This window comes from Mus musculus, chromosome 8, assembly GCF_000001635.26.
Source record: "Mus musculus strain C57BL/6J chromosome 8, GRCm38.p6 C57BL/6J".
NCBI lineage: Eukaryota > Metazoa > Chordata > Mammalia > Rodentia > Muridae > Mus > Mus musculus.
In genome coordinates, this window is record NC_000074.6 from 60,960,769 (window position 1) to 60,987,699 (window position 26,931).

At 39.2% G+C, this 26,931-nt stretch overlaps 1 protein-coding gene across 6 annotated transcripts in view; it reads right to left on the reverse strand.

Annotated features, from left to right (window-relative positions):
- Clcn3 (chloride channel, voltage-sensitive 3) overlaps nucleotides 1-22,549 on the reverse strand; it is a 72,929-nt gene extending 50,380 nt beyond the window's left edge. For 2 of the 6 annotated variants that reach the window (NM_173873.1, NM_173874.1), the window contains exons 1-2: nucleotides 22,008-22,543; nucleotides 14,964-15,139 (exon numbers count right to left, since the gene is read on the reverse strand). In NM_173873.1, coding sequence (NP_776298.1) covers nucleotides 14,964-15,123 — 160 coding nt within the window. In that variant the 5' untranslated portion in view covers nucleotides 15,124-15,139; nucleotides 22,008-22,543. Of the gene's footprint in view, nucleotides 1-14,963; nucleotides 15,140-22,007 lie in introns of all 6 variants that reach the window. The other 4 variants (XR_001778397.2, XM_017312553.2, NM_007711.3 and 1 more) reach the window with 4 other exon arrangements.
- Nucleotides 22,550-26,931: the final 4,382 nt, after the last annotated feature.

Consider the following 26,931-nt stretch of genomic DNA (forward strand, 5'->3'; position numbering starts at 1 on the left):
CCTCCCCCCCCCCAAAAAAAAAAAAGAAAAAGAAAAAGGATGATTTCATTACGTGGAGTAAAATCATCAATAGCTACTACCAACCCACATGGATGGTTTGGGAAACCATACCATAGGAAAGAGAGAAAGGCATATGGAGCAAATTATTCCATTTTTACCTTTCAAAAACAGGCAATATTAAGTCCTGCTCTTAAGGATGTGTGTGTGTGTGTGTGTGTGTGTGTGTGTGTGTGTGTGTGTGTGTATATATATATTCCAGTGATCAAATCACAAAGTGAAGCCAGAAAAGTGACTAGTGAAAAACGCTACGCCTGGGACAGGAACAGGTAATGGGACAGCGTGTGCATGAGGTTTTCTGGAATAGGCTAGGCTTTGTTTCTTTAGGGGTGGGCTACAAGATGTTTGTTGTGTAATGACAAAGAAAGTTGTTTAATTATGTTTTATGTCACAATTCAAGTGTCAGAGTTAGGAATTAAATACCTCTAATTCTATTAACATCTAAAGCACATTTTAATACAGTACTAACTAAAATTCCTTTAGTGTAACAGTATTTACCATTTCAAATAAGTGGTTCTACTCACTGGGGAAAAATTAGTTTGTTTTGCTCACTCCTTCACCCCAACTGAGAGAGTAGAGAGAAACACAGACACACACACACCACACACACAGGACTCAGTGACTTAGGTTTCTCTAGACTGTTTTTGCAAGAGCTAAGGCAACATTTGCAGATGGGATTTTAGGTACAAATAGCCAGGTCCTGGAGTATAATAAAAAGCAAGCTCCCTTCTTTCCAGTGATACCAACTCAGAGTTTTTAGGATTTCATTGATACTTCGACCTCATTTTACCCAGGTAGGCACCACCAACAAATCAATATCATGATCTATTACAATATCATTTTCTAGTACACTTAAGACATTCCAAATCACAACACTGCATAAATTTAAGGTGTTTAATTTTTCCTATATGCACTGCCTTATTTTTACATTAAGGCATGAATTTGGGCGGTCCTCTATTTCTAATAAGTAGGGTGCTCTGCATAAATAGCCTGGGATACAGGTGCAGAAAATGTTTACAAGGGAACTGGCAACAGAGTGAAGGCTATCAAATGCATGAAGAACATGACCTTGCTTAGAATAAGTACCAGATGAACTCTGGAATCATTTATTCTAAAAATAATTCTGAGTAGACCATTTGAAAGCACCTGGACTTTTCTCCAGCAGGCAGTCATTAAATATAGTCACTAGAGTCGTTTTAGGGCAAAAACTCAGGCCTAGAAATCCCAAAGAAATAGGATGGACCATTGTGCTGGCTAATTTTAAGTCTAGTTGGCACCTGGGAAAAAAGGTCTCTGAAAGAAAGACTGGGCTGTAGGCAGGCGTGTAGTAGGGCATTTTCTTAATTAGTGTAGGAGGGCTCAACCCATTGTGGGTGGTGCCATCCCTGGTTCTCAAAGAAAGCAAGGTGAGAGCAAACAAGCTAGAAGGCAGCACTCCTCCACAGCCTCTGCAGCAGCCCCTGCCTCCAGGCTCCTGCCCTGCCTGAATTCCTGTCCTCCCTGCTTTTGATGATGAACTGTTATATAAACTGTGAGTGAAATAAATGCTTTCGTCCCAAGTGGCTTTTGATTGTCATGTTTCATCACAATAATAGTGACCCTAAGTAAGACACCACCTATTACAACAGGCTGATTAAAGACGGACTAGTGGTGCAAAACAGGGAAAGGGGACTTGGCCATGATAAATGCTGAAGGGACCCCACACTTCTGGCAGCCATGAGCATCTACACTCACACTCACATAGCAACAAAGGCATATAATGAAACGTAAAGATAAAATTATTAAAAACGTCTAAACCAGCCTTTACCAAGGATTTCCAACGTAAGACTTGTGACTTTATGTTGCAATTTGACTTTAGAATGTTTCGTGGTCCCAAACATCTCCCTCAGTAGAGCAGTACCACCAAGTACTGGGAAACGACAAGTAAAGCAATGCAGCTGAAAGCTTAGCCTTCAAACTGCCAAGTAAAATGATTCTAGCTCAAATTTGTATCTTAGATTCCTGAGCAACACCACCACATCTCCTCCCTTCCCCTCCACCCCACCCCCATCTACAATAAAAACTTTAACCCTTAACCATATCACGGGGGTAGTCAGGTCAGCAGCTTTCTTTACTACACACCCTTACATGCATCTGGTCCATTTGGGGAAGTGGAGTTTCCTCTGGATCTAACATCAACCTAGGATTTTTTTCTAGTCTTTTTTTTTTTTTTCACTCACAGTTTTATAAGACTTTGTTTCAGAATTGAGAAATCCTGCGTACTTCTTGCTTTCGAAACTGTTAATATTTTACATTTCCATGGTATATTTGTCAAAATTAAAAACTAACATTGGTCCAACTCCAGACTTCAGATTTTCTGTTTGTGTTCTCTTTATATTATAGATACCAGTTGAGAATACCATACTTTATTTGGTTATTGTCTTTTGCTTTTAATCTTTTAGATTTAACTTGTTTCCATGACCTTTACTGGTTAGGTATCCCTCAGAATGTCTCCTATTCTTTATTATTTTTCTTGAAAATAGATTTATTTGAGTTACAGATCTTCAGAAAGAACACAAGGACGACATCTTCAGGGGTATATATCAATCTCAAATTATTTGTGACATTAATGTTCATCATTTGAATAACAATATTTGCCAAGTTTCCCCACTAAAGCATTTCTACTTCTACCTACCCCTGACTCTATTCTTCAAACATGAATCATTAAGTCAAGCCCACCTTCAAGGAAGAAAGATGTTGGAATTAAGCTGCTTCTCCATGAAGTTGCAAAAGCTACATCAATTATTTGGAATTCTTCCACAAGCGAGACATGCCTTTCTCTCCACTCCCCATTTATATCAGTTTGTATCATTTATAGCACAGATGTGGGCCCATTTCCCACATGGAACAATAATCCACATGCTTTCCTTTGTGGCTCCTCTGATCGTAGCTTGGCCCAGTAGGGACTCTTTCAGGTTCCTCTGACATGTTCCCAGTGGTTTTTAAAAGCATTTTTTTGTTTCTGACACAGTAAGATACTCTATGTCATTTTATATTTTTCTACAGCAATCCAAATCATTATTGAATCTCAAAAGGAATCATAAAATACTTTTATGAGTCCCAGGATGTAATCCATTTGATGGCTCAGAAGTTTAAACTTTGGATACCCATGACAAAATTGCCACAAAAAAAATTTCAGATACAATAAAACATTTCCACAATTTCTTCTACCATGTTCTCCCCCAACTTCCCCCAAACCTAATCTGAACCAGGTGCAGTGGCACATGTCCTTAACTCCAACACTCTAGGAGCCTCATTTCTCAGATAAAGAAATCAGGAAGCGGAAGTGATAATGACAGACAGTATGAGAAACCTCATAATCCAGCCCTGCTCTGCTTCCCACGGAAGGCTCAGGTCTGTCACTTTTTCTCCTGAATGCCACTACCATTTTGGTATAAGTAACATACTACTTCAAACCCTTCTGAAGAGTCTGTCCATTTTTTTAAGTATCTAAGTAAGCCAAATCTTTTTTCAATCAATTCATATTGCACTAATGAGCTCCTCTTACATGTACCCCAATATCAGATGGTGTAAGGAAACGACCAAATCATCAGCATAAATGGTTGTCCATGATATATCTCTCCCACAAAGTTTGGAGATATGAGGAGGATCAGGAGCTGAAGGCCAGCCTCAGCTACATAGAAGAGACAAGAGACCCTGTTACAAACACAAAGCAAATAAATAAATAAATAAATAAATAAATAAATAAATAAATGTTAATTAAAATGTATCCGCTCTAAGAGAATTATGTGCAGAAGAACATAAACTACTTACAAACGAGAGGGACCAACTAGGGTTGTTACAGAGAAAAAAGCTGCACAGAGAGAGAGAGAGAGAGAGACAGAGAGAGAGAGAGAGAGAGCGAGCGAGCAGTGGACAGCACAAATAAGGTGAGGAAAGCAGCTGCTGTGGCAGCAGCCACCAGTAAGATGAGGCTGTCTAGAAGATCCCAGGAGCTAACTTAAGAAGCAAACACACAAGTTCAAGGTCAGTTTTATAATTCCTTAGCTAAATTGTTACTATTTTTAAAAACACTGAAAAGCATAAAGAAAAAAACAAACTCCAAGACCAAAATAAAAGCCTTTTTCATGTAATTTTCTCTAACCTTGTGCATATAAACAAGAGAGTTGGGGTATTATCCAGAGTTTACACATAAAAGCCTTGCCTGTAGTTTTTAACAGTTAGGAAGTCACTTTATTTAGCAACCCAGTTTGTTCTGGGCTGTTAGCTTATCTTGAAACAAATTCAGTTGTCAGGTGGGGGTCCTTAGACCCAGACCCAGGAGATCCAGTAAGATCTCTTACAAAACATCTGTGAAATTAAAACCATTAATACTGACACACATCAGAATTCTATGGCTACTATAAGAAACACTCGAGATACATTTACTAGCTTCAACATAAACTTAGTCACTCACAGTTCTAGAGAGCAAAAGTCGAAGATCAAGGTGTCAGCTGGAACGCATTCTTTCTGTAACTTTAAGAACAAAATTGGCGTCCTTGCTTTTTCCAGCTTCAAAACGCCTCCTTTGTCCCCGAGTTGTCCTCTTCTTTATCACTCTAGCCTCTCAGCTTCCTCTCTACCAACAACACTGAGCCACCTGCCTTCCTCTTTTAAAGTCCTCTATGATTACATTGGCACCGCCCAGCTATTCCAGGCTAACCTCCACATCTGAAGATCTCCCGTCCAATCAACAAAGTCCCTTTCATCACTTGCTGTAAGAGTTTTACAGGTACCAGGAACTAGGTATGGGTGGTGTGGGAGGGGCCATTAGTCAGTCAAATAGAACACTTTTCTTTGTATTGACCTTTGCATAGTTAATACAAGAGTACTAAGAAGCTGTCATCTAGCGCAAATCAAAGCTGTCACACCAACACGTTCTAGACACTCTTGTGTTTCTCACAATTGTGCCCTTGTAAAAACACCAAGCCGGTTTTCTTACAGATAAATGCCTTTGACACACCAGCAAATAATACTCTTTATTGAATCACAACTCTTGGCTACATGCTCTATTTAATATTCTGTGTGTAGAAACAGAAAACTAGAACCCTTTGTTCACCCTTCCTGCTCCTGCAGTGGCCCATCTGGGAAAGGTAACTGAGCTAATGTTTGAGTTGGAACAAATCCCACTTTCTGAAAGAACACCAATTATACTTGTTTAGAACTCAGATTCTCGAAGGCATAATCAAGTAAACCTGACTCTTCAAGCAAAACAAATGGTGGTATATGTTGGCAATAACAGAGTTACTTTTAGGTACAAAAATAAAAATGAAGAAAGACTGAATCCATGATCCAGAGAACTTCAAGACTTCCTCTGTACGTCTGTGTGTTCTTGACATGTGCACATGAAGATGTACGGACATCAACTGTTCGGGACGGGACTACATTGTGGGCTCCCCAAATCTGTATCTTAAAGTCTTTACCTCTTATCTTAGAAAGTGACTATTTGGTCATAAGGTCCAAATTACCCTTTAAAAGAGTAATTCGGGCTAAACAAAGTCATTACTTTGAGTTCTAATGAAGTGTGCCTGGTCTCTTATGACATAAATACACTGAGAGAAAAATAACTCAAAGACACAGTGAGAAAATCGTTACCTACAAGCCAAGACTCACAAGAACTCAACCTGGAGCCCCAGAAAAATGAGAAGATAAATTTGTAGTTTAAGGTACTGAGTCTGTAGTATTTTGTCATAGCTACACTAGTAAAACAATTTACCAATGAATACACTGTCCAGATTACTCATGTGTGATTCTGTGATACGCATGTGAGTAAAAGATCCATTAAAAGTACAAGACAGACAAATGGATTAAATTTTACAGAGCATAAAGTAGTCATTATGGTTCTAACACGGTAAAAAAGAAATTAATACTTGTTAAGTTCTAGTATAATATCAAAGGAGAATATCCACAGTGGCTTATAAGAAGCTATTAAATTATATTCTTTTCTAACTATGTACTTTCTGAGATGGATTTTCTAACATGTCATAATAAAATAGACACATTTTAGGGTTGTAGAGGTGGCTCAGCGGTTAAGATCGCTGGCTGCTTGGTCTTCCAGAGGTACTGAGTTCAATTCCCAGCAACTACATGGTAGTATCCCATTACAGATGGTAGCTCACAACCATCTGTAATAGGATCTGATGCCCTCTTGAAGACAGTGACAGTGTACTCATATAAGTGAAATAAATCTTTAAATAAACACATTTTAGAACCTGCCCTCTACATTAGAGAAAATATTAGAGATATTTTATAAATGTAAATCAATGCCAGTCTTCTCATTAAGTTTATTTTAAAAATACATTTTTTCATTAATGTCAAAATATATTTTGTAGTTATAATTTTAAATGAATTAAAGTTTTAAACTCATCTTTAAATCATAATGCTAAATATTTGTAACTTAAAGTGTTTTAAAAGATGCTACTAGGGCTGGTGAGATGGCTCAGTGGTACCCGACTGCTCTTCCAAAGGTCCGGAATTCAAATCCCAGCAACCACATGATGGCTCACAACCATCTGTAACGAGATCTGACTCCATCTTCTGGAGTGTCTGAAGACAGCTACAGTGTATTTACATATAATAAATAAATATATCTTAAAAAAAAAAGATGCTACTAATTAGGTGTGGTGAGACATGCTTATCAGAACTCATCTTGAAGCAGTGTTTAAAGGCTGGGGCTACACAGTGGCATTCTGTCTCTCAAACACAGGGTTTGCAAGGCTGTATCACTGGCAGAGCTTGCCTAGCAAGTACCAGGACACAACTCCTAATCATGTCCTTAATAGTATACTGTTTTAGGAATTAATCCGTGACTAATTCTTACTAAGAAAGGGGTCTGGGGAAGACCATAAGGTCCTACCTAGAAGACATACTAAGAAGAGATATACCTCAATGATAAGTATTTTGTGAATCACTGGTTGAATTATTTATTTCACTTTTTAAGACTTTCATGGTCACTATTTTGTTTAAAACTGTGCCTGGTGGCGGTGGCACACACCTTTAATGCCAGCACAAGTAAATCTCTGAGTTTGAGGCCAGCTGGGTCAACAGAGTGAGTTGCAGTATAGTCAGGGCTACACAGAGAAACCCTGTTCCAAACAACAATAAAATCTAATCATAGTTTAAATTATTATAGCTTTGTCAATGTTTACCCAAAACTTTAGGGACCAGAATATTTAAAATTTGGGCTTTTTTGTTGTTTGTTGTTTAAGGATTTGAGGGGATATTTTGGGGTAAGATCTGAATTTAAACACAAGACTCATTTATGTTTTATACATATCGCATACACAAGGCCTAAAAGTAATGTTAGAGAACATTAAAGTAATTTCATGGCCAAGAACTGTCTCTATGACAGCGCAGAGGAGCTCAAAGAGCTTCAGATTTTGGATTCTCAGAATGGGAGGGTCAACTTGGGCCACACAGTCACGATGTCCTTGCAAAATTAGGGTTTGAACACAACAGGAAGTATCAGAGAATGTTATACCAAAAGCCATATACAAATGTTGATATTTATGCCAAACATTTTACTGAAAACCACCGTCTGGGACTCAGACCCAGGTCACCATGCTTGCATAGCAAGAACTTTATTATCTGAGCCATCCTGCCAGCCACAAAGAACAAACAAACAAAGAAAAACCACAAAAATGACCTGTTGTTATAAACATCGAGACCGATGTATAGTTCCCCTTAGAAAGTATTGGGGCATCAACACTCTACTTCATCATAGACAGAAGAGGGGCCTACAATGTGCCACTCCCCTCTGAGGAATTAATGACAATAAAAGATTGCTGGGTGAAGGTGTCATTTTTCTCTTATGGAGTAGCCACTGAGAAGTTGTCTGTGATCCAGTGATCTCCTTCCACTCACGTTCATGGAAGGAAGCCTGACTGAATCAGTGGGTCTCACAAAAGGCAGAAGTGAAAGTTGGAGGAAGGCTACTTGGGAGAGAAGGGTTTCATCAGGAAAGGGAAGGGTACGTAAGGAAAATGACTCATGTTAATTATATACATGCTGGAAATTATATACATGCTGGACCATTTAGAAGTATTATTTTAAAGCATATTTTTGAGTTATAAAGCTCAAATATTGATATACAGATAGAGCTTTCCTTGTTACAGGATTTTTAACTATTGTACATAGAAACCCTAATTGTTAACAAAATATTAAAACTTAAATAGATATCAAGTTCGTCAGATGCAGTTAGGTGTGTCCTTAAGAGAGGCAGTTTGGGTGTGCCTCCAAAAGCCTCCAGAGATGAGAATGGTAAAGAATGCTAAATTCCTGCCTATTTTAAGGCAAGGTGCTCTGGAGAGGTCAGGTGGTCTTTGCTCTGTAACCTGAGGCAAAGTCAGCTGGATAGCCTTGAGCTACCCCACCATAAAGGTGAAATGATTCAGCCCCTACGACTTGGAGAACAGCCCCACTACAGTGACAAGGCTCAGCCTGCCAACTGGACCTTGGATCTCTCCCACCTCCCCCAACCCCGCCCCCTTCCTCTTTAAGGAAGGAGCTCTGAGCTTAGGGTAAGAGAAGCAGCCAGCAGGATAGGTTAAAACTGTATTCAAGGATAAGGAGCCCTCTTGGGTTTGGAGGAGCTCAAGAGAAAGGTAGACTAGCTCTGTAGAATGACACAGGTAGAAAGAGATTCCTAAAGGGTTTAGCTGTAGGATCCAGGCTTATAAATAGATATTTTATATACAGTTCGGAAACTAAAGTTACCTTGCTGAGCTAGTAGGTTTTTACCTCCTGTGTCTTTATTGGTTTAAAAATTAAATAATCTAAACAGTTAGATATTATAATTGCTAATCCTTTCTGAACCAATAGGAAACAGAATCAGGAAACTCTGCTTCCTGCTAACCATAGGCAGTCACAGCCAAGGCACAGGCACACTGTAAATACTGCACACATTGTCTTCAGGTTAAGTATAAAAACAAATTGTTTTTAAATGAGTCTGTGCCCAAAAAATTTCACTATATACATGCAAATACTGACCCCAGCCTAGCTATAAAAAAAAACTCTAAAATGTGGTCTTAAGCATTTCGAGTAAAGACTTCTCAACCTGGGGAAATGATAATACCTGTATTCCAATCCCAGATAGCATATGTACCAAGATATTTCTACAATTAAAGTAACTTACGTTTATTTTAGTGTTTCTGAAATACCTTAACGTTTATCAATACAGAAGAAATTAAGGCAATTAGGAGTAAGCCTTCTCAACTCTAACATTCATTCAGTTTTACATAATCTTAAAACCTTAGAGATCCTGCCAGGTAAGCATTTAAGACAAGACAAAATATATACACAAGCTTATTTTAAGCATCATAATTACATCAGCAACACAAAGTAACAGCTAAAGATTAATCTCCTGAAACCCATGGTTGCTCATAGTTCCCTCCATCATTCTCAGTCACAGACTTCATCTGAAGACTGCACTAGCTAAGAATGATTCTAAGGTCCTACTGATGGGTAAGTAGCCATGTGCTTCACTGGCAAGGATGCTAGAACCACATGGTTTTCTTTAATGAATCCAACTCTGGCCACAAAAACTTGCCCATTCTTCCTGCTTCTTGCAATGAAAATGTTTCCACTTTCCAAAGAGTTTTAATTGGCTAAAGTGATTCACTCACATTAGCTGCACTTATTATAGATACAGCCTAATTTTTTGGCCTTTCATTCACATTTGTTACAGATACTAATAGTCATCATTCTTAACGATATTCGTATTTTTGATCACTATGTGTTCTAGATTACTTTGGTATTTACTTTGGGCAGACTTCAGTTTTGAGATTAGTAAATACATTTCTTAAAGGATTTATAAACTCTACAAAACCAGCTATCTCACGAATGAAGTTCTGAAGTGGGTTTTCTCTTATAACTAAAAGCCTATTGCACATCTTAGATCTATATCCTTTTCACTAGAAATACAGGAACTGCAACTGATATTTTATTTGCATGCTCTCATGAAAGGAATTCGTTCATATTAGGATGAAAGAGTTTAACATATTCAAGCAGAAGGAACATACACACACATACATACACACACACACATACACACACACACACACACACACACAGAAACAGCCACTATTAACTGATTCTCTATCTGGTCAGCTATTCTTTTAATGACCCAATTTACGCCACTTGTGTAAAGATCTCTAATGCACTCAATTCTCAGAGTACTCTTCCAATGGTTATTATTTTTAATAAGAAAACATGAGGCATGCAGAGGCTAACTTGCCAAAAGTTACAGAATAAGGTGAGCCAGGAAGTAAACTTAAGTTTCCAAATTGAAGGTTCTTGACATCACCAACATGCACGCTAAAACATTACTGGTACAGCGATTGGTTTATATTTATGTTGCTTACGTGTTTGGTGGGACTTTGCCTTGGGAAACTAAACAAATGGTCATGAAAAATTATTTATTCTCAATTGCTTGTTCTACCATTCGCTGTGGTCATTCTTTAGACACACAACAATGAGACCTTCCCTCACGTTTGTCTGAATTCATGATGGTAGATAAAAGGTTACTGCTTCTTCCAAACACTCCCTTTCTGCTACTGTTGAAGATCATCAACTACACTGAACTCACTGCCTTCCAAAAGGACATTTCCTGTTTCAGAGATTCTTACTCTTATTGCAGTCCTTCATGCATTACTTCCCCTTGGGCAACATCTTAGCAATTCAAAGATGTATTAAAATAAAATTCACTGGGACTGGTGAGATGGCTCAGTGGGTAACGCACTTGTCACCAAGCATGAGGACCTGAGTTACATTCCCTCTAACCTGCATGGACAGAACTGCGTCACCAAGTTAGCCTCTGATTCCCATGCAGCAACATGGCACGCACATACACACACAATAAATACATGCTACAAAATGTCTTTAAAAGGAAACAAGTTTATTTTTGAGACATAGCATTTAGAGTATTTAATATCAAGCTTAAAATATGCGATTAACTTTGAGGACAGAATCTTCAGAGAAAACACCAGTGTCTGCGTCCCCTAAAGGCATTCCAACTTCTTCCTTAACACAGTCTTCATTTTATTTGGCTGGTGACATACCTATGTGCAGTAAAGGAATCACGACTGTTCTAACTAGTCAGTAATGTCATTTCCTTTGCCAGTAGCCGGACTCAGTTTGGGCATGTTGCCAGGTTCTGGTCAGTGGCATACAAAGAAGCCTATTGGTGGATTCAGTTTGAGAAAAAGTATCCTCTCTTTCCACTTACTCCTCTTTTAAGAGTCTGAGCAAAGGCCTCACTAGCACTTGAGGACAGTGGGAAGATGGGAAGTGCTGGGTCCTTCTCATGCTCCTTCCCCTTCCCTGAATTATTTTTAGACTCCACATAAAGAATCAAAGAGCTAAAGAGAGAGAAAAAGAGAACGGTGTTCATTTCACCCAATTTCTCAATTTATGAATGCATATATTCTAGTTTATAACTAACAATAAATGCTACTTCTAAAGTAGACAGAAAAATCAGTGACTCTAAGAAAGCAAATGGCTAATAAATAATGCAAAGTACTGTCTTTTTTCATCAAAGAACATCATCCGAGAAGGCAGACTAGAGGTGGCCCTGTTGTGAAAAGCAACGGAACAAAGAGGAGAGCCTAACAGTCCCAATCATTTGTGCTTGTGCCATTTACACACTCATAAACAGAGTAACTGGAAAACCAGAAGGTGACTGCTGATGCTTAACAATTTGAAGGGCTCAGAACTCACACTCTGAAGTACAAAAGCACCACAGCAATGTGAATTTAAATGGACTGATAACCTGCAGAAAAGAGATGAAGTGGTTCACTGTACCCCACTTTATTCCGAAAATGTTTGATTCTCGAAAGAAGCAAAAGGTAAATAGGCAGTCATTATTACAAAAAGCAGAGCCAATAGCTATCTTAAAATGCTAAGAGGCAAAAAGCAGGCATCAGTGCCTACCACTGAAGACTTCCAGTACACAGATAAGCAGCTTTCTGCAAAAAGCCTCAAGAGCAATGCCCTAAGAATAAAATGATTCTAAGAGAAACAAATAACAGAAAGTCTTAAAACCATGTTGTAAATTCTCTTCCAAGATTCTAGAATGTCTGTTTCCTGGGGAGAAATTTGAAAGTTCTCTGGTGAAGATATTGCCACCCAGAAAGTCCACAACTATCTGCATACAGTATCCAGTATCCAGTTAACAATCACAAACCCTGCCAGGAACTAAAGCCAAGAAAGATCCAAAAAGAGAAGGAAGAAAATAAGGAGACAAATGGAACCAAGGATGGTCCAGGTACTGAAATTCTCAGGCACAGATGTCAAAAATGTGATCAATATGTTCAAAAGGCACATATAATAATATGGAGACTTTTTCAAAACACTGAAATATACTTAAACAAACTGGATCTCAGGGTAGAATAACAAAGTTACTTACTGCAATACTCTTGTGGTTTACATAGTGGATAAACTCCAAAACACTGACACTACCAAATAAATGCTGATGAGGAAGCAGGCACCTGGAACTCTCAATCAAAATGACGGACACTTTGGAAGAACAGTTTGGCCATTTCCTATAATGTTAAATCTACCTTGACCATAAGATTCAGCTATAATGCACCAAAATATTTACTCTAGTTAGATGAAACATTTACATGAAAAGGAAAAATAAATGAAAAGAAGGAAAATACAGAAACTCCTAAGCATCCCACAGAATGGGGAAAGGAGACTGCAGAAATATTTGTGATGGCTCATCTTCATTATCAACCTGATACACCCGGGAAGAGAAACCCTCAATTGAGGAACTGCCTCCATCAGATTGGCCTGTAAGCATGTCTGTGGGGAAATTTCTTTCTCTAATTGACACAGGGCCCAACCCACTGTGGGTGATAAGAAAGGTGGCTGAAAGAGTCTGGGGAGAGTTAAGTCAAAATGCAGCACCGCTCCATGATCTCTGATTCTGTTTCTGCTTCAGCTCCTGTCCTGGTTTCTCTACATGAAGTTGTAACAAACCCTTTTCCTCACCAAGGTGTTTTGGTTAGCATTTTATCATAGCAACAGAAAACAAAGCACAACAGGGAGATACGAGTAAAAACTGCCTGAGGATGAAACATCAAGTCACATTCAAGTCTAGGTCTCTTTAATACCTCAATCAGGGTATTATTAACACTTAAAAAAAGCACACCTAAGCATATCATGCTTAAGCAAATGTAACTACAAAGTGTATACATGTGCTGAGGTTTGACAGGGAAAGGAGCAAGGACTTCAGAAATGTAAGGGAGTGCAAAGGCCAGGACACACACACAGAAACAGCTGCTCGGTCCACAGAGGTGACACTGCAGGGAGACTCCACTGAGATGCTGAGGCTTTTCTGTGTTCCATTGTTTTATTGGCTTTTTCCTCATTTTCATGTGGATATTTCACCTAACTGGAGTAAACATTTTGGTGCATTATTAATTAACCTGACAGTAAATGCTCAGTTAATATAGGAAATGGCCAAACTGTCTGCCAAAGTGTCTGTCATTTTGAATGAGAGTTACCTGCCTTGGTACTGGACCAACCAGTTACTCATAAATCAAAAATCAAAATTTGAATTCTTATTGACATTACACACAGTTAAATGCAAGCAGTTCCAGATCTAAATGTGAATGACATGAGAAGAAAACAGAATACTATCTTTGATCCCCTGAAGTCTTTGACATCTTTATTTTTAAATAATACATTTGGATATGTAAACTTCCAAGTCCTTGCCTCAACATCTGGGATTATGTACCGTCACACCCAGTTCAGAAGAATCATAAACGAGAACACAGAAAATAAGACGAATAAAGAAAATTACTAACAAGATTTCATTAGAATCAATGACTTCACCACAAGGTCTTAAGAAAATGAAGCGTCACACTTCAGAGTAAGAGAAGCAACTTGCAATGAATGTATCTGACAAATCAGAGTATATAAAGCGCTTCTATAAAATAGAAAGACTAACCTGACACTTCTGGAAGCAACCTAAGAGGCCAAGTCAACATATATAAATGCAACTCAACTCCTAAGCCATCAAATATAAGCTCAAAATGAGAGACTTCTGTATCCACAGAGCAGTTAAGAAGTTTCAAACTATTAACACTAAGTTTTGGTAAAGAAGTACAACTAAACTTCCACACACTGCAGACAGACATAAGGCAGAGCTTATCTGACAGTTCCAGATGATGCTGAAACGTGGCCTCTAGATCTAAGCATTCCATACTATAGAGTTACATACAGTACCTTTACTAAAACATATGCACTTACATATTTTCAAGTAATACTAATAATATCTAAAGTCTACAAGGAATTGCACAGACCTAAGCGGCAGTGTATTTATACAGTGGAAACTACCTGGTGATAGAAATAAGCACTGCCATATGCAAGGATACAGAAACATCAGAGACAAAATGTCATACATTGTGACCCCACTTACATAACATAGAAATACCTGCTCAACCAACCTAAATGGAGATCAAATAATAGTTATATCTTAGGGTAAGAAAAGAGGATCCTAGGAAATGTTTCTTAACTAAAAGATTATGTAACTTGTTTATTTTGCAGACATTCATTCTCACAAGTATGATGTAATGATCCCATAGCTCTCTGAATTATACTTAAAAGTTTAAAAAGTTTATACTTATAAAAAGCTTATACTTAAAAAAATTCAAAAATTTATTCCAGTGTTTGAGACTTAGGAGGTAATAAAAATATTTTAGCATAATATTTATTGTAAAGATGCTAAAGCCACTGAATGTATACTTTTAAATGGTTAAGTCACGTAAATTTACCTTGGCTTTAAAAAGAAAAAAAAAAAAAAAAGAAACTCTATTTATTGGTATCCTCATGACTACAATTCTTAGTTGTCATGCTGAACTTACCAGCTGCTGTGTCCCCGTCTAACAAATTGTCATCTTCAGAAGTCTGAAAGTCCATAATGGCACCTGCTCCATCTAGGAGCTCCTCATCGCTACTCGCGCTGGTTATGCTGTTGTAGCTGTTTCTATAGTAGCCTCTATGGAACAGCTGCTCAGACTCCATTTAGCTGTCTGCTTATCTGGAAAAAAGGGGAAAATGGCTTCAACATTTTCCCAACATTTAACAAAAACCATGTATTCTGACATCACAAAATAAAAGCTATTATCTTTGTATTAAAAAATCCTAAGTCCATCCAGTGTAACAGCTACCCCTATGATGCTAATGGTTAAGGGATGGTTTAATTCTTTCTTCTCACTACGCAGGTGTAAAAAAGAAAAGAAAAACTTCTTCAAGCAGTGCTGTAAAACCATGTCCAAGATCTGTGAAATTAAAATGGATCCAGTGCAGAGATGCCTTCGTAGTGTGCCGCTTACTGCACAGGATAGGGAAGGACTGCAGCATGCAGTCACTTGCAGATGCAGACTGGACAGGGCTTTGCAAGAAGAGGCTCACAGGAATGGCAACAAATGGCTGAAATACCAAGTCCTTTGTGGATTTTACCTCAGGCAAGCACTACCTAAATTTTAAAAATTGCATTGTAACTTTAAAAAATTACAATTAACTTAAAATATTTAAGTATTTAGAGCCCAGGGTCAAACATTAATCAGGGAAATTGAAAATAGTTTAAAAAAATTTATTTTTCCAAAGCAGGTAAAACCAAATGATGCTTTCATTGTTTTGCCTCTTTGTATACCAAAAATACTCCTCCCTTCTTTAATATATCTACTCCCATGCTTACCATCAAAATGAGAAGTTAATGTATGTTGGCATTGGCAACAGAGCTGAAAAGTACATGTGTGAGATAGACCAACTGCAGTTGCACTCAAACCAGTGAGGCTTGTAAAGCAAGGCTGGTGAGAAAGTCACAGAGAGCACACACAGACCATGAAAAAGAGTTCCCACACGCCAACCAAGCCTCAAGACGGCCTTCACCGTCTCACCTAGTTGGTACTTTTCTTTCTGCACACAAAAACATAGCAGTGTTTAACAACAAAAGCATTCAGGAAGTCCAGTTGTTTTTTAAAAATTACTAAATAATAGCTATCTTTTTAAAACTAATGTATAATTCCCTTAAAGATGATTTCATGTAAGGTGACATTCTGAGAGCGGCTTGAGAGCACGAGTCTCTTGTCCGCATCTAGCACAATGGCCGGAACCGAGCATGGGCAGTAAATACCCAGCTTCTCATTCCGCTGAGATCAAAGAGAAGCCGCGCAGTCAGTTTTCCACATGCGCACACCCCTCAGCAACAGCAGTGAGCTAGGCTTGGAATCTGCAACTTTGTTTTATTATCCCTTCTGCCAAAACAACCTATTTTAATACTCTAAGAGTATTAATATATTACTTAAAGCACATTCATAGGGGCTGGAGAGATGGCTCAGTGGTTTAGAGCACTGACTGCTCTTCCAAAGGTTCTGAGTTCAATTCCCAGCAACCACATGGTGGCTCACAACCATCTGTAATGAGATCTGATGCCCTCTTCTAGAATGTCTTAAGACAGGTACAGTATACTTACATATAATAAATCGATTTAAAAAAAAAAAAAAAAGCAAGTTCATAGAGTATATGGTAGAAGTTCTGGAGACCAGACTCACAGAGATAAAGCCTAGGGTACTATTAGAAATTTCTAATGATCTCAGCATAAGCACATTGTCTCCCCTAACTTCATCTTTGTACTGCAGTGAGCCCCTTGTAAAGTCTGATTAGTAATCTATCCCTAATGTGTATATTAAAATATTTCATTTTTTTTTCACAGTTTTTAGAGGACAAACTTCTTAACAAAATAGAAACAGCGGTTGGCTGGCAGTCCCTGCCTAGTTCCCAGTTTCACTTTGTAATGTGTACTTCTTTGAGACTCTAGACCGCTGATTTTTCCAACTCTCCATCCCATCAGGATCCTTCCTGCCTCCTGGCCCAAGGCCTTCAGTGTACTTTCTATCTGGAACATTCCCTCTCTTCTTCACCTAACTTTGCTACTCATTCTTCAGCTTTCACATCAAGTAGCTATTAATTAGCTGGGCATATGGCACATTCTTGTAGCCTCAGCTACTCAGAAACCTTAAACAGGATTATCTGGAGTTCAAGGCCAATCAGGAACTTACACCATCTCAAAACATCAACAACTAACAAACAAAATTACTTCTTTGGTTAATAAATACATCTCTCTAGCACTATATTACACAAAAGTACATGTATTAAATATGAGTCAATAATATGGTTTGAGAGCTAATCTCTCTATTGAAGATGAGAAATTTAAGACACAAAATGTTTAAATAACCAACATCATGCAGGTAGTTTTTTTAAAAGAAAAAAAAAATAAAGGCTACCATAAAACTTGAGTCAAATTTTGCCTCTATCAAATTTTCCTAATAGTTCTTACAGCTCCCTCTGTATAGCACTGTATAAGCGATTCTATTAATTTGCTAATCTTCTGATCTAGAATGTATGTTGTGTCCTAGCTCTGTTCATTTTTTGTTTTTCATTACATAGTCAATGGTTAGCAAAGTATGTGACATATGTATTCAGTTTGAGGGTTGTTGTTGTTTGTCAAATGGTCTCATTCTATAGCCCAGGATGGTCTACCACATAATAAAAATATTTAATTTTTATAAAGTTCAGTTCATCAATTTTTCCTCTATGGATATCACTTTTGTTGATAAAACACATACTTTCCTAGAACTATTTCCCAAAGACCCTGCAAGCTAATAACTTAAAAGGCTTTTATGGTTCTCAATAAAGTTTTGTTTCTCCTATAAAAGTGTCTAGGCAGAACTGAAGCTAATGGCTAAACGCCAATGGTATGTCAGTCACCTGCATGTCTGACTAGTAAGTTAAACAGAGAAAAAGTAGGTCACAATCTGTTGAGAGAAGTAAATGAAAACACTCCACGTCACCAAGCAGAAAAGAGGAACGCAAGTCTCCAGAACAATGAGGGCAGAGTCGGGGAAGCCCAACTTCTAGCCATCTATAGGTAAGACACATTTTTCATTCAACATTTTTCTTACAGTTTTTACTAGCAAGGCATGGAATACCTTTCTACGACTTATTGGGCAGGGAAGCCACAGAGGTTTCCAGAACACAGGTACTGCCACTGCCCTCAGTTTCCCACCCTAACTACAAGATTCTATTGCTGAAGACAGCATACACTTTGGCTACAGAACACAGAGAAATTAATCTCAACCTGACCAGTAAATTTCCTCCCTGATGACTAGCTTTCAAAGTGTTGGAAGGTGCTAAGCAAGTTACTAAAGTAGAGAAGACATCAATGGTCTTACCCAGCACTGGACACTGCACTGGTAGAGAAGATATCAATGATTTTACCCAGCACTTTATGCTGCAAAACCAGCTTACTAGCCAAAATATGCTCTCTTGAACACTATTTCTCTGCATAGTCCTGGCTGTCCTAGAACTTGCTCTGTAGAGCAGGTTGGTCTCAAACTCAGAGATCTGCCTGTGTTTAAAGCCAGCATTCAGGAAACAGAGGCAGATAAATCTCTGTGAATTTGAGACAAGCCTGTTCTATAGTAAGTTCCAGGCCAGCTAGTGTTGCATACCTTCTCTAAAAAAATAAAATAGAACTATTTATCTTTTTTCAAATACAGTGACTCTCCATAGACAGACATGCTGAGCATTTAAAAGCTACATTATAATAATTGATTTCTATCGGAAATATAAGTAAATTTTTAAGTATTCTCATTTTAATAAAATAAAAAGGCAAAAATTTTATTCTTGCAAAGTCATTTTTCAATACATTATTAAAGTCCACCAACTTCCAAGAGTAATGTAAATCATCACAGTAGAAAAACACCACAAGGGGCTGGAGAGATGGCTGACCAGTTAATACTGGCTGCTCTTCCAGAACTCAGAAGTCCTGAGTTCATTCAATTCCCAGCACTCACATGGTGGCTCACAACTGTCTGACACCTTCTTCTGGTGTGCAGACATACATGCAGAGCATCTATATACGTAAAATAAATTGTTATGAAGTTAAAAGTTTAAAAAGCACACAGAAACAGTAAGATTTTTTTCTAAAGGTTGGGGGCAAAGAGCAAGAACAATGGGGCAGGGTGTTTGTTATCCATTAGATCCACTGGGTTACTTTTTAAAGTTCCAAGATAAAACAATAATCTAACTGGTTTCTCCCAAAAGTAACATTACTTCCTATTTTATCATTATTGTTCATTTAGCACGTCAAAACTGCACCTTATATTTTTCTTCAAAGAACAAAAAACTAAGTAATTAGTTCCATGAAGAATATTTCTTTTGGTTTTTTCGAGACAGGGTTTCTCTGTAATAGCCCTGGCTGCCTTGGAACTCAGTTTGAAGACCAGGCTGGCCTCGAACTTAGAAATCCGCCTGCCTCTGCCTCCCGAGTGCTGGGATTAAAGGCGTGCGCCACCATGCCCAGCCCATGAAGAATATTTCTTAAATTTACAAGTTCTTTTAGGCTTAATACTATTATTCGCTAGAGCAAAGTTATGAAAACCTAAGTGTCCATCATAGATACAGTAAAAAAAAAAAAAAAAAAAAGCACAGAACACTGCATGGTCTCATGTGGGATCTAACGGTCCAATTCAAAAGCAGAGTTGCAACAGTGGTTCTCAGGGATGGAAGGCTGGGAATGGGGGTGGGAGTAGTGGGTCTAGTCAGGGGTAGAGGTTTCAGTTACCAAGTGACCTACTTAATGTACAGTGCAACGGCCCTAGCTACAGATGAGCTGTGTGCTACCTCAAATACAAGTGTTTCTATCTCTAGCACACACATGAAAGACAAACGGATCTATGTGGGGTTGACTTAATGCTTCCACAATATACACTTTTATCAAAGTATCACTTTGTACCTCAAATATATACACACAATTACAGTTTGCAAATTAAAACAAAAACAAGCATCCAGGAAAAGGAAAATTAAACACTGCATAATTTTTAAAAGGCTAAGAGGGAAAACACACATACAGATGAATATAAGGCTCATTGATAAGAAAAAAAAGATAAAACAATAATCCAATTTAAAAGCTGCTATAGAAGACTGAGAAAAGACAACATATTCAACTGCTCCTGAAAGAATGGGGAGATCTGGTTGATTGACTTGGTTCCCTCCCGGCTGCAGCAAATCTCTGACAGTGAGACAGTGGGGGGGGGGGGGGGGGTCTTCCTTCACTTTACACCTAACCAAGCACACTTATCTTTAGGAATCAAAAGGAATTGTAGCCACAATGCTTATTAACAAATATGAATGTGCGCATAAAGACATAAAAATGTACTAAGGTGATAGTACTGGATGCTCTTTTTAACAACAACACTTGGAAGAGTTTCTGCAATTGGGCACTCCTTTTACAAATTACAAATGTATGGAACTATGGCGCCATGACTCTCACTCCAACTTTTCAGTAGAATGTCACCTAGTAGTGCTTGCAAGACCCTGTAGCCATTGAGGATTGAAAGCAAAAGTTCTGGGATGACACTGCTGAGCTCAGTCTGACACTTATTGCTGTGAGACCTTAGGAATGATAGTTCAACTCTTTCTCAAGTTTCCACACTTGTTAATTGGAAAAAAGTCAATGTATTTACTTTATGGAATTAATGAAAAATAAATTGAGAGAGAATGTATTCTATTTACATGTATTATATCATATATTTTGGAAGTGTCTGCTAACAATTTTGACTACAAAGCAAGTAGAAATTCTACAAAGCAGAATCAGTGGTCAAACCCCACAGGATGCTGCTTTGATATATGACCCACCACAGAGATCAAATCTGGCTTCCTGAGAAGTCTGAAAATTATTACCAACTTGTCACAACAGGAAACAGAAAGCCTATCACCAACATGACCTGGACATTTGCCATTTTTCTACCAAAAAGCCCAGAACTTTAACAAATCTGTTCTTCTGAACTCCATATATTCAGAATCAGAATAATTCTTTAAAGTTTTCATAAGGTACATAGACGGCACTATTTCCAAGCAATGACCTTAGTTATTTATACTGACCTCTTAAAATAATTTGAGCTGCCACTCAAAGAGAGGCTTTGAAGTAAGTAGCAAAGGGAGAGGAAGGGGCAGGGGTTGAACAGTATCTGTGATAAATTCTGTCAACACCATATAAACATTCAATGTGAGAAAATACCCATACGTCATACACTTAAATTTAAAGCCATATTTAAAAAACAACAAACAACACATCAGCAGAAACAGCACCTCTCAAAACTGCTCAACAACATCCACATAAGCATTGGACTTCTTGTATATACTCCCGAACTGAAAAACCATTTTTTTTTTTTGTAATTTACAGAGGTATGTAAAACTGACCCAAGGAAAATAATCTAAATTTTTCATGGGTAAAAAGTACATCTACAAAGTATCAGTTATATATAAGCCACAGTGATCGTGCAGGAACTGAATACACGGCTCAAAAAAAGTTTGCAGAACTGAACTTTTTAAATTTTATACTCGCACACGCGGAGAGGTATTAAAAGGTTTGGTCCAATTGTCTTAAAGAGTCATCCTTTTCAAAGGAAATCGAAATCTCGGCCTAGAATTAGAACACACCCGATGAATATGCAATTAACTTCCTTGTGGTCTAATTTTAAAACGCCATACTTTAAATAAAGCACACAGGACGAAAAGTTCTCTAAAGTAACTTCTGTTTCAACAAGTTTACTACCAAAACGCAAATATCCACACAAAAAATGATTTGATATGCATAAGTCTAAAGACCAAATAAGATAAAATAAAAAAACCTAAACGTTTTTAAACTTGAGCAAACTGTAAATTCAAGACTAATTCTGTGCTGGTTCCTAGTTTTTAATTCTACGTATAGGTCCTTCGAAGGTTCCGGGAGGGAACAGGAGAGATTTTAATGGGCTGGACAGCAGGTAGGTGGGCACCTCGGCCAGAGCCCGGCCTCGCGGTCCACCGTCAAGGCGTGAAGCTGACAGCTGGCGACTCACCTTGCAGCTCAGAGGCATAGCAAGCTGGGCGGCTGGTGGCTGCGCTGCCTGTGGACCCCGCATCTGCTTGCGATCGCGCGCCAGCCGCCCCGGGAGCTTCACCGGGACACCGCTGCCGGGTGGCCACCCCGGCGGACTTTACTGCTACCGGCCTTTCAGGAGAGGTTACGTAAAGGCGGCCAGGTGGGACCGGCGGAGGCTGGTTTCAGGGTGAAGTTCAATCCTCCGGCTCCAGCGGGCCCTCAAACCAACCCGCCTCTGCCCCGACTGGAGGCTCACTGCGCTCTCCAAGGACTACAGGAGCAGTCGCGCTCCACCTCGGGAGGAAAGTAACGCGGTTCTCACGCCTCCGCCCACTCCAGCCTCATCCTCCGGACAGACGGACGGACGGCCCGCCCCGAGCGCACCGGCAACGAGCTGGCGAGGTGACAGCCGAGCGATTCCGCGACCAGCCCTGACCCGCTGAACTGGAAGAGAAGCTGCAGGAGTCGGAGCCCGACAGGTGCGTCGCACGCGCGTGACGTCAGCGCGTTGACGTGAACGGCCGCTCGGCGTCCCACCGTCCAAGCACTTCCACGGCCGCACTGGGAGGCACCTCTGCGCCTATTGGTCGGAATGGAGCGATGGGCGTGACCAGGGCGTGGCCGGGAGAAGACCTCCTAGGGGAGCCTCGAAGGCCACGCTGGGCGGCCGAGGTGCCACCTGCTCTCACGTCGCTCACGTTCTCCCCGGCGGAGAAAGCGCTTCGGAAGTGTGCGGTCCCCGGCATCGTGGCAATGCCTGGCTTCCGCTCAGCGGTGAGAAGCCGAAGCAGGCGGAAGCGAGCGTATGACCCCCGGGGTTCCAGAGCCGCGTCTAATGCTACAGGGCCTGTAATGGTGTACAGAGTGTACTACGGTATCATCCAGCCTTATGCGCCGTCGCAGGTTATGCGCTTTAACAAAAAAATACCAAAGAAAATCCTGATGAGTCCAAATTTAGACACCATGCATTTCCAAAGAGCTGAGGGTTCCACGTGGTCTTACATACTGGGTTCCTGTCGTGTGTCACAATATATAGGAAGCCTGTTCCCCTTGCTCAAGGAGCTGTATTGTGACTCAGCAGGGAGGTGCATAAATAAATTCCTGGCCTCGGCCAGAGCTTGCCCAAGAGCCTGGTGAACAGGTAGGTGCAGTGTTTGTAACTGGACAAGACCTGTGGGACCAGGATGGCAGTCGCCACTGGGTGGCAGAATTAAGACATGTCTTGGTTGAGTGTCTCATGTATATTTATATATCGCCTAATGAATACTAATGTCCTAGTATATTTACTGTCTTACATATATTAAGTGTGACTTGAGCTCTCACTGCTGACATGTAGCCTGATTCTTTTGCAGGGGGAGCGTCTAGATTTTTTATTAAAAGCAGTAGTCATAGCCAATCGATCTATTTTCTATAAAGATGACAGATTCCTTCTGAACTGTTTTAGTTCTTTTGTGAAAGATTACTCCTTTAAGTAGACAAGAAAACTGTCTACTTATACATTTGTTTTCGTTTGTTTGTTTGGTTGGTTGGTTTTTTGGTAACACTTATACACTGATTTGTGAGAATAATTTATTTTAAAACATGTGGTGGGCACAGTTTGTGGCATACCAGAAGTGCTGTGTTCTACTTCAAGCTTGACAGAAGTAAAATACTTAATTTCTGGCATACATCCAACCACACTAGTAGTTCTCAATCTTTACTCTCTTCAGAGAAATAATTTTAACTGTTTCCAGGTTAGATGTAAGCCTTTCTGTAAGTACTCCTGAAGGAAAATGAGATTTTGTAACTTGTGATTCATGTAAAAGAGTTGTCTATGAGCCCGTGGCCTGGGGCCGAGAACAAAGCAGAACAGACAGGGCTGTTGTTAAGACATTCCTAAGAACAGCTTGACTGTAAAAATGAAAAAATGCAAGGACGGCGCAGGCAAGGCTATCTTGTCTGAGTCGACACCATCTGGCCGGAACCTCCCCTCTGTCTACTGCCCCATGACACCGGGTAAAGTCATACATCAACTGGTTACTATGTGAACAAAGATAAGCCCCTTATCCCATAAAAACCCCTAGCTTTCGAGCCTCGTGGCCGACATCTGTTATCTCCTATGTGGGATGCATGTCGGTCTGGAGCTCCGTAATTAAACGTCCTCATGTAATTACATCAGGATGGTCCTTCGTGATTTTTTGGGTGCATGCCGAATCGGGAATTGGGTGGGGGTTTCCCTACTAGGTTCTAACACTCCTTAAATGTGTGAGGCTCAGAAGCACCACATTCAATAATGTTCTGTGTGATAGCGTCATCAAAAAATAGATTACAGCCAAGAAATCAACTTCTTTGTGATTCCTCCAAGATTCTTGTCAGAAAAAAATCAGCTGACACAAAATCTCTTCTTTAACAGACCTGAGTTGAAAGAAAGAGTCGGGACATCCCTGGCACTGTGTAGTATAAGTGCTGTGACAGGAACACTTGCAACATCATCTCGTCCCTTGTCCTCATTGACAGGGATCTTATCAACCCTTTTAAGAGTGATATTCTTACGGCAGAGATAATTCTCAGCAAGGAATTTTTATAGACTTATAAAAAAAATAAAAGAACAACAAACAAAAACCAGCAGCCTGACTATCAAAATTCTTAGAACTTTAATGAGAGTTTGTGTGACTCTCCTGTTGCTATGCACAGGTATTTATTATATGAGAGTTCTATAGGATAGAATTCTGACACAAGTCTCACTGGTTAAAATCAAAGTTGGCTAAGTTGTTTTCTTCTAGAGGCCTGAGGGAGGAATCAGCCTTGGTGCTGTTGAAGTTATTAGAAAACATTTGAATTTCTTGGCTCATTTACTCCCTCATCTTCAAAGCCGTCAGTGAAAGGCAGAGTCTTCCCATAACCTAACTTATTGATTCTAGGGATTAAACAGACAAGGCTGTCTTTGGGGAGCTAAAATATGCTGCCCGCCCTGGAATAATGTCTTAGTATACATTCTAATATACTGGAGGTATTCAGAGACACAGAAGTAATTTATCTGCAAAAGGTCACTTTCTCTTTTTAAGTTGGATTTTATTGTTGGTAGAAGTGAGCTTAAGCAGTGATAATAACCAAACCCTGTTAATATTTAGGAAAAAAAAAAAAAAAAAAAAAACGAAAGAACTCAAAGTGCAAGTGTATTTCCACCAAATGTACCATAACCTGTCCGTTAGTCTTCCTGACACCGGGGCCAAAGGAAAATAAATAAATAAATAGTGCCTATGACCTGTGAAAGGCCTAAGACTTTCCCCATGTTAGTAGGCTTCCTGCTTTGAGAATGCCAGGTTGTATTTTGTAAATCTGGCAAAAAAAAAAAAAAAAAAAGAAAGGAAGGAAGGAAGGAAGGAAGAAAGAAAGAAAGAAAGAAAGAAAGAAAGAAAGAAAGAAAGAAGCCAAAAAGAGCACCAGGAAGCACATATGTTTCCTCTGGATTATTCTTTTTATGTTGCTATGGACTTTCCTTGAAATAAGAAACTAGGTCCACACACCTTTAATACCAGGACTGGGGAGAAAGACAGAGGCAGCAGGTCTCTGTAAGTTTGAGGGGAGCCTGGTCTAGAAAGAATGGAAGGAAGGGAAAGAAAAGAAAGAAACTAAGCAACATGTAGATCATTTGCCTAGGGTAGATAAGACCCTGGATTTCCACGTCCAGCACCACGAATAAATAACATCAGCTACAACAGCAAATCACAAAAACCCACCCATGTCTATCAGGAGAATCTTAGCATAAGTCTACGTTATGATTTCCTTCTGGCAGCAGCAGTATCAAGGATGTAGTAAAATCTGACTCTTGTCCTTTGCCTTTTTCACTAAGATAAATCCCATTATCTTGAGCAGCTTTGGAGTCCCATGGAATAGCAAAGGATTTTCCCGTTTCATGTGATTCTTTTCTACAAAATCCTGCCTTGCCTAATAATACAGCCACATTTTCAAATCAGTCATGAAAGGATTCCTTTCTCATATTTTGTGCAGCCAAAGGCTCAGTCTTTCAATAATGCACGAAGGTGTCTACCTGTGATCCCAGCCCTGTGAAAGGGCTAAGTCTTTACCTTAGGGGAGCAGAGACATGAGGCTTGCCACAAGTTTAAGGGCAGCCAGATTACATATACTTAATATAGTGAATTCTAGGCCAATCACAGGTACACAGGAAACCCTATCTAGAAAAAATATAAAAATAAAATTTTAAAAATAAAATGAAAAACAAAATAATGCCCTGATATTGAATTGTGTAACAGTATTAAGAGTAAGTATCCTTTCTGTTGTTTCTGTGACACTGTGGACTCCAGGGTATCTGACCTGAAAGCTTCCAGGCTATTGTGGTAACCCTGCCTCCCGCCCCACACTGAGTTGCTGAGGTTATGGAACCTGCCCCCACATCTGCCTTAGGTTCTAGGGCTCACACTCACTGTTAAGTGCTTTTACCCACTCAGCCATCTGTGTTGGTGGTAGTATTTCCTTTAATAGGTGTTTGTTGGAGGCAATAGGTGTTGTTGAAGGTGTTTAATAGGTGTTTGTTGTAAAACCCTCATGTGGGGTTTTATGTTCTCGTGAATTATTTTCATAGCAAGATGTTTTAAAGCAAGGCCAATTCTCGTGTTTTTTCTCCATGTACCTACTCCTTTATCTGCTCTTTTTCCATATTATGATGCTGTTTCTAGGTTATGACTAGCTAAATAAATTTTTTTCTTAAAAGTTACCCACTGTCAGATAGTCATTCCACAACACCAACAGAAGATGGACCAAGACAGAGACCAATGAAGACACCGAAAAGAAATATAGAAATAAATACAAATATAAGTGGTAATTTAATATATGTAAGATTATACCTCTAGTCAGAGACAAAGGAATATCTAGTTTCCCTCCAAAAAGAATACAAAGATGGT